At 34.4% G+C, this 9,377-nt stretch overlaps 1 protein-coding gene across 2 annotated transcripts in view; it reads left to right on the forward strand.

The window, feature by feature from the left end:
• The window catches only part of Cdh12 (cadherin 12), a 402,089-nt gene that overhangs the window by 121,979 nt on the left and 270,733 nt on the right, over positions 1–9,377 (forward strand). For both annotated transcript variants that reach the window (XM_055619002.1, XM_055619003.1), the window contains exon 2: positions 2,149–2,443. In XM_055619002.1, coding sequence (XP_055474977.1) covers positions 2,149–2,443 — 295 coding nt within the window. The remainder of the gene's footprint in view (positions 1–2,148; positions 2,444–9,377) is intronic.

Raw genomic sequence — 9,377 nt, forward strand, 5'->3', positions numbered from 1 at the left:
ACCTGTTAGGCCACAGAGGAGGACTTTGCAGCCAGCCTTGAAGATACCTGATAAAACAGGGTCAAATGAAAGGGGAGGAGGTCCTTCCCTATCAGTGGACTTGGAAAGGGACAGGGAGGAGACCAGGGAAGGAGTTGGGGAGGGGGAGGGAATGAGGGAGCGGGATACAGCTGGGACACAGAGTTAGCAAATTGTAACTAAAAATAAAAATTAAAAAAAGGATATGTTTTAAAAAGTTGTCATTAGATGAAAACACAGGGGTTATCCTATTTGTACAGTTTTCTTTTAAAACCGTGTTATGTTTTCACTAAGTGAGACTTTACAATATCCAGCAAGTTATTCACATTAATTTGCATATATATTGCTTAATCAGATACTAGGTAATTTAATGCTGTGTAAACTCCTATATCTGATTCTGGTCACTGGGATGCCCCAGTCAATCAGCACTGAATTAGTAATGTTAGCTCTTGCCTGAGCAGTCTGTCTAGTGCCCATGATCTCTTTCTATGTTTTGCTGTGCAAAGGGAGGAGAGATTGCTCTGAATTTCACATCACGTGGTGCTCTTACAGAAGACCTGGCTTCAGTTTCCAGAACCCATTTAGGGACTCACAACACTCTATGTGTATCACCAGGAGACTGGTGTCCTCTTTTCGCATCCCTGGAAACTAGGAGCATATAGAGTGAACACTCATATATGCTCACAAAGAAACTCATTACACAAAAGATAAAAATAACTATTTTTAAATGACACCATCATGTGACTCATCACAAAAAAATGAGTTGTGCATTTTTCAATGTATTATTATTTATCAGCTTTTAGCATTTATAATGTATTGCTTCTCATTATTTAATCTTTGTGAGACTAGATTTTTAAAAGTAGAGGTAGCAGCAACTGGATTTAATTTGGATTTTGATAGGGCAGACAACACATCTTTTATATTCTTAACTCTATTTGAAAAGAAAACAGTTTTGACTTTAATCAAATGATATGGATTTTTTTTGTAACTTTACTTGAATCATACTGTGAAAACGCAATTAAGATTTTCACTCAGTTCCCAAAATATCTGCAGGTATCTTTTAAGCCATTGCAAACTGGTTACTGCTCATAATACCATACCTATTGCATTGAGACTTTGCCTATCTTATACCTTAACATAAATTTGAAAGTGAAAGTAATATCCAAGACATTGAATATCTTTAATAGTGTGATTGACAATTGTGATTTGAAATTCATAAGTTCAAAGAACATTTTTCAACAGCTTGATTTTATGCTTCAAATTCACCATGCTTTACAGCAGTTAAAAAAAAAAAGGATGAGAAAAGAAGCTCTCATCCCATCATTCTCAGCAATTTTCCTTATGCCGAAATAATATGCATAAAACCTTCTAAAGAATAATCCAAATCGTAGAGTCTCTCATTTTCTTATTTCTTTAAATATTTTCCTCAATCACTCACAGGCTCATATGATTATATTCTATACAAAATAAAAGCAAATTTAGATGTAAATGCAAATTCAAAACAAGAATGAATTTATCTTAATAACACTCTCAGTGGTGTTATTATACTGAAAGTAAACCGAAATGTTTAATTTGATGGTTAAACGTACAACCAGAGATCATATTTTAATTGCATTTTCAGTAATAAATTTTAATGCCAAATGCACATAAAGTTAAATATAAAAAGAATGAAGATATAATTGAAAATAATTTCGAAGATCTCTTCTGTTTTGAAACATTAATAGAACCAAAAGTGGTCACAACAAAATATTTTGTACCAGAATAGCACCTGTATATAAATTTTAAGGCAAAGATAAAAATGATTAGTCACTATCAAAGTTTAACGTTCTTCCTCTTAAATTATGTGCAGATTAAAATAGACTCTTATGTATATTTTGAGAATTAAAACAAGCATCTCTTCTCAAATGAGCAATTTATAATAATTTGAACAATGTTTGAATGAAATAATATTTATTAGAACATATGTTATGGAGACCAACAAAATTGCTAAGCAGTTAAAAATGCTTTCCGGATTATCCTGACATCCACATTTTAAATTTCTGTAATCAAGAAATTGTAGATATAACATGAAAGACTATAAAGTACTATTTTAACTTATCTGATTTAATAAATTGTCTCTATTTCTCTCAGCTGCATTCTGACTTGGACAAGGGAGAGGGCACTGTTAAATACACGCTCTCTGGAGATGGTGCCGGCACTGTTTTTACAATTGATGAAACTACAGGAGACATCCATGCAATAAGAAGTCTGGACAGAGAAGAAAAACCTTTCTACACTCTTCGTGCTCAGGCAGTGGACATAGAAACAAGGAAGCCATTGGAGCCTGAATCAGAGTTCATCATTAAAGTACAGGATATTAATGATAATGAACCAAAGTTTTTGGATGGACCGTATGTTGCTAGTGTTCCAGAAATGTCTCCTGTTGGTGAGTAGACAAATCCAATTTCTACCAGATTCTCTTAATTGTCTTCATCCTTTCCTTTCTAAGTGTTGATGTAGACATCCTGTTTATAATATATCAATATTATTTATTTATATATCAAGTTAATTTGCTCTAGAAACATTAATGTGTCCTGCACCACTATGAATACAGATGTTAGAATATGTTAACATTCTCTGCTATTTATAAATCTACTTATATTTCTATATATAATTAATTCAGACAGAAACTTGATAGCCGTTGACACTATGCAATGATGGATATTACTACCATATACCACTGAACACCATATATTAATTCTTAGCTCAAACTAAACTATTGAAATATGCATTACACTGGATTTAGAAATGAGACAAAAAGGAAGTATTTTCCATTCCTTATATATATTTTATAGAATAAAATCACTTCATTTAAAAAATATTTTCCTGTGTTTTCAAACCATAAAAGTACTAGTATAAAATCATCTTTAGAAAAAATTTGAAGTGCACTGACTTCATTGTTATTAAGAACTTAAATTTGAGATGGAATGTTCAGTACCACCTGTAATCTCAGCACCTGGGCAAGAGAGCCAGTATATTCAGGAGTTCAAGAAGAGCCTTAGATACATTTTGAGTTAAGTCTAGCCAGGTCTACCAGAGATACTGTCTCAAAGTAGTTAATAAAAAGCACAACTTCCAGAAGGGGAGGAGGACCTTCCAGAAGGGGAAGAGGATCAGTGGACTTGGAGAGAGGTATGGGAGGAGATGAGGGAGGAAGGCTGAGGTTGGGAGGAAATGAGGGAGAGGCCTACAGCTGGGATACAAGGTGAATAAACTTAATTATATTTTTAAAAAGAATAAAAATAAAGTAGAAAATAAAAAAGCAGAAAAATTTGTTTTAACATTTCAGGATCGGCTTAAATTTGCAAAGTCATATTTTGTGTACAATATGCTTTGATAAAATATTGTACTTGTAATTGAATTTTATTTATTTATTGTATAAATAAATGATTTTGTATGTACATGGATGTATGTGTGTGCATGTAGAAGACAGAGGTAAAGAAGGAGGATATTCTTCAATCATGTTCCACCTTATTTTTGTGACAAGGTATCAGATTAGCTGGTCTGTTGTCTGTCTTCCTACTATCCTTCCCCTGCACATGAATTACGGAAATGCACTGCCACACTTGATTTCTTATGTGGATGAAGGGGATCTGAACTTGGTTCCTCAATCTTGTGTGGCAGTAGCAATCACTTTACTAACTTAGCCCCAAAAAGAAAATTTTAAATCATCGTGCCTTTAATATTTTATCACTACTACCAAGCCATAGTGAATCTTCAAAGTAACTACTAGCTTGTATCATATTTGGAATCTATAGTTAATGTTCTCAGATGGATTAAAATTTGAAACGTAAAATTCCATTCACTCTGCCCGACAATGGGCCATCAGGCTCAGCATCTGCTTTGACAGTCTGCAAGGCAGAAGCTTTCAGAGGCCCTCTGTGGCAGGTTCCAAGGTTGTTTCCTGTTTTCTTCTTCTGGCTTTCAGAGGCCCTCTGTAGCAGGTTCCTAGATTGTTTCCTGTTTGGAATTTTATGTAAGAAGTGGGAAATAGTAAGAGCTGGAGAGGACAGGAACTCTACAAGGAGAGCAACAGAACAAGAAAATTTGAACACAGGGAACTTCCCAGATACTCATCCTCCAACCAAGGACTATTCATGGAGATAACCTAGAACCCAGACAATGCAGCCACTTCTGATGAGAACTGATAGACTAAGATCAGAAGGAAGGAGAGGAGGACCTCCCCTATTAGTGGACGTGGGGAGGGGCATGCATGCAAAAGGGGGGTAGGGTGGGACCGGGAGGGGAGGAAGGAGGGGCTTATGGGGGGGTACAAAATGAATAAAGTGTAATTAATAAAACTTAAATAAAAAATTAAAAAAAATTGAAACATAATTGTTTGACAATGTTGTATTCCCTAAATCTGATGTGTCTGCTTTCCCATATGCAATGATGATTGTGCTTACAGATCAAGAGAATAAGCATATCAGTAATGAAGGAAGGAACACATGTATTCACTACAAGAGTTTTTCACTGTGTATGTGACTTTATCATACGTCCATGAACATATTCTTTCATTCACCTGAGAAGCCAGCTGAAGGTGATTCATGTAAATTTCAAGTTTTAATGTGCACAGTAATGGCTGCACATCTCATTTGTTTTCTTGTACATGGTGAAGCGCTTCTAATGCAGTGTTGTATCTGCAAGAGATTTAGAAGCATAATCCAAAAGAAACATGTCTTATTATTGTTTTCTCAACCCTGAGAAAACAGAGTTGATATTCTAGAAAGAGAAAATAGTGATATAAAATACTTTGAGGAAAAAAAATTAAGTGGGAATGTTGTTTCACAAACTTTGTATAAACTAGAAACATCAGCAAGAATTCCTCCGACACAGTCTGATAGGCCTGCTCTTTGAACATCTCCCCCAGAGGGGGGAGCAGCCTTACCAGGCCACAGAAGATGACAATGCAGCCACTCCTGATGAGATTTGATAGACTAAGATCAGAAGGAAGGAGAGGAGGACCTCCCTTATCAGTGGACTTGGGGAGGGGCATGCATGAAGAAGGGGAGAGGGTGGGATAGGGAGGGGAGGAGGGGGGGCTTATGGGGGAGATACAAAGTGAATAAAGTGTAAAATAATAATAATAATAATAAATACCACATGTAAAAAATTGTTAACTATATTTCACACTAAAACAATGTACATGGGACACACACATCTACTTATAATATTAGAAGAATTCTGTCTCAAAAGATAAGCTTAATTTTTATATGTTTATTCAGATAAATAGTATGTCCTTACAACAAAGCACTTAAATAAATTATTTTCAGTTAATACACAAAGAGTAATTAATCTGGAATATTAGGGAAAATGTAGGGAAGTGATAAAGTGATTTCAGAATTTTCAGTTTTGGAGTAACATGATTATACTGTAAGATAATCAAGTAATCTATATGAAGATAAATTCTTCAGTGTGTCTTTAGATATCACCATTAAAATTTATTATTTTTACATATCTCTATTATATTTATCATCTATCTATCTGTCTATCTGTCTATCTATCTATCTATCTATCTACCTATCTATCTAAAAGCAACCAATCCTTTATCTACCATATAAATATAGACAGCTAGAGACCATATATATGTATATATATCTTCTTAGAATATGCAGGCATATTCTAAGAAGGAGGTATTAAATAAATTATAAATTAAATGTCAAAAGGTATGTACAATAAATTGTATATGAGCCTCCCCAATATCATACAAATCAAATTAAGATTACTTGATTTGAAAACAGTTAGATTTGTAGCAACTGCTACATGTGTTTTTCATAGCAAACATAAAATTTAGACACAATGCTGCAGCATTATGATCACAGAACTTCCCTCTTTCTTTGGAGTGCTTCAACCCAGCTCTAAGATTCATACCACCCCTTGAGTAAAGCTCCTTATTTTAATAATCTAAGAGCAGATTTTTTTGCTCCCATTATGTAATTCCTTTTATATTAATTATTTTATTTTACTTTATTTTATTTTTGAACTTTAAAAGTCCTTGTCGAGACCCAATTTTACTTTGAATATTTGATTGAGAATATAGCTATTGGTTTATTATATAATGTCATCTATAGTAGATATAGATATTTAGGTATTCTGTATGCATACACTTTTTTTTTATAAATGACAGTAAATGGAAAAAATAAAAAGTGGGAAAACACTTATCTTAAATATACATATAATAAATATTAATATATGTGGCATACAGATATGGAAATGTTATAAGAAAGACATTATTTTATATAATGACTACACTGATAATAAAAAGAAAATTATAAATGATCACAAACACTTAAGAAACTACTGTATTACTAACATAAGCATAATATTAATAAATATTGTAGCACTGAAACAAAGTTTATCTTCCAAATGTGAATTTAGTCATACTGGATTATATAAAGAAAAGAATGCTCAAACAAATGATAATAAACTGACTATTGAAAATGATATAAACTGACTATTTGGTGAAAATGATATAAACTGACTATTACAAGGAACGTAAGCATGTAAGTGAAGAAAATAATCTGAAAGACAAGTAGAAATTTCAAGGAAAATTAGTATTTCTGACATAATGTAATACAATGCACTTAACACACTGAAATTCAAACTTATCCTGGTGACTGTATGAATAGTTTGAGAGGAAGGTTGCTCTGGTAATAACTTCTGCTTTGTCCAATCTGCCATGGAAAGATGTTCAAAGACAAAGTACTTCCACATTGACCTAAGGAAATTGCCTCTTGATCCAGAGAGTCCCCAGCTCCTTGGAGACAAATTCGGACTTTATGAATGTGCTCTTAATTCTTTAAGACCATGAGCTGCACAATGAATTACAATAATGTGCCTTTCTTAATATCTGATGATTATGCATCTGGGGAACATGCATTTTCAGTTACTTTCTTCAAGACTACAGACAGTTTTGTAATTTAAAAACTGTATTCTTCCTCTCCCTGAGCTTAGTCCTATTGGATGCTTTATTGGATTATCAAAGATCAGGTCTCTATGGATGGTTTTAGGACCTTTCAATTCTGACTCAAGATATATGGACTGTGTTTTATGGTTAAGCAGTTTTTAGATACCAGATGATCTCACTAGAGATGATTGTGCCTCTTCATATTTAACTGTTACAATCCCATCTTCCTGCTGTGTGAATTCTTCGTAATTCCTGTGAATAAGGGACAGGGATGAGTTTAGAACAAAGTTAATCACAGCTGCTTTTTCTGCTTTTGTTTCTGTTTAGCCAACTATTAAACCTTTTTTAATTTTTAAGTGTTTTATATTTACAGTTTATTCACTTTGTATCCCAACTGTAGCCCGCTTCCTCATTCCCTTCCTATACCTCCCTCCCTCTTCTCCTTTCAAGCTCCTCTCCAAGTCCACTGATAGGGGATTTCCTCTTCCCCTTCCATTTGACCCTAGCTTATCAGGTCTCATCAGGACTGGCTGCATTGTCCTCCTCTGTGGTCTGGCAAGGCTGCTCGCCTCAGGGGGAGGTGATCAAAGAGTCAGCCACAGAGTTCATGTCAGAGACAGTCTTTGTTCCCCTTACCAGGGCACTCACTTGGATACTGATTTGCCATGGGGTACATCTGTGCAGGGAGTCTAGGTTATCTCTATGCCTAGTCCTTGGTTGAAGTAACAGTCTCAGAAAAGACCCTTAGGCCCAGAAGTTTTGTTTCTGTTATTCTCTTTGTGGAGCTCCTGTCCCTTCCAGATCTTTCTATCTCCCCCTTCTTTCATAAGATTCCTTGCACTCGGTCCAAAGTTTGGCTATCAGTCTCAGCATCCACTTTAATACTCTGCTGGGCAGAGTCTTTCAGAAGCCCTCTGTGGTTGACTCCTGTCTTGTTCCTTGTTTTCACCTTCTTCCCATATCTATTCTGTTTGACTTTCTGAATGAACATTGAGCATTTTATCCATGGTCTTTCTTATTTATAAGCTTCTTTAGCTGTACAGATTTTAGTATGTTTTCCTATATTTTATGTCTAACATCCACTTATAAGTGAGTATGTACCATGTGTGTCTTTCTGCTTCTAGGTTACCTCACTCAGGATGATCCTTTCTGGTTCCCACCATTTGCCTGCAAATATCATTATTTCCTTGTTTTTAATTGCTGAGAAGTAGTCTATTGTGTAAAAGTACCACAATTTCTGTATCTCTTCCTCAATTGAGAGACATATGGGTTGTTTTCAGATTCTGGCTATTACAAATAAAGCTGCTTCAAACATGGTTTAACAAATATCCTTGTTGTATATTTGAGCATATTTTGGATATAAGCCTAGGAGTGGTATAGCTAGATCTTGAGGTAGCACTATTCCTAATTGTCTGAGAAAGCACGAGATTGATTTTCAAAGTGGTTTTGAAAGTTCTGATTTTCTTTGTCTTGGGCTTGAACAGGTCTTGTGAAATCTGTTTCAATTTTTGTAAATCATTTAATGTATCAATTCTTTTGTTTCTAGAGATGCCATTTCTCTAAAATCATCCACCACTACCCTCGGCTCTTACAATCTTTAGTCCCTTATACCAAATAGATCCCCAAACATTGAAGGGAGAAATGTGATAAAGACATCCAGTTCAGGACTCAGCACTCCATGGTTGTTTCCTTCTGCATATTATCCAGTTTCAGGTCTCTGCGTAATTACTATCTACTCAAAGAAGCTTCTCTGGTGCCTCTTGAACATGCATTGATCTGTAGATCAAGCTATATCTGTAGATATAGCTTAATTGTTACAGAAATGCTATAAAGAGAAAAATTCAAAAACAATACAATGGAAATGTTCTTTTATCATATGAGCCATCATAAGTAGTATTGTAGGGATAGATACATGATCATTGACTTTTAATCTATACTAAATTAGCAAACTCTAGTTACAAGCTCAGGGCAGCAATGCATTGTTTGTTTGTTTTTTTCCATAACTACTAAGAAATTCTCCTTGTATAACCAGAATATAGTTTTTAAATTCAGAAATTTGGGTTCTAATTCATAGACTCATTCAAGCTTGGTCTGAACAACAACAACAAAATAGCATTGTTCTGAATCACACATTGGACTTAAGATAGTAAAGACATATTAACATATATTTCAAGTGTTACTACTTTCTTTCAATTAAGACATTTTTTTCTGGATTCCATTATGCTAGAATATGTTAAAAATGTTCTACATATTTCTTAGAATATTTTGATTTTTGTGTGGTTTCAGCAAGCATGAACTAAGGATGATTTTATTGTCAGAAATAGAATTAAAACATTTTTATTTTCTTAATCTTTCTCTTCATGTCCGTGTGTGTGTGTGTGTGTGTGTGTGTGTGTGTGTGTGTGTGTGTGTG

Source organism: Psammomys obesus, unplaced genomic scaffold (genome assembly GCF_907164565.1).
Source record: "Psammomys obesus unplaced genomic scaffold, mPsaObe1.curated_primary_1811, whole genome shotgun sequence".
Taxonomy (NCBI): Eukaryota; Metazoa; Chordata; class Mammalia; order Rodentia; family Muridae; genus Psammomys; species Psammomys obesus.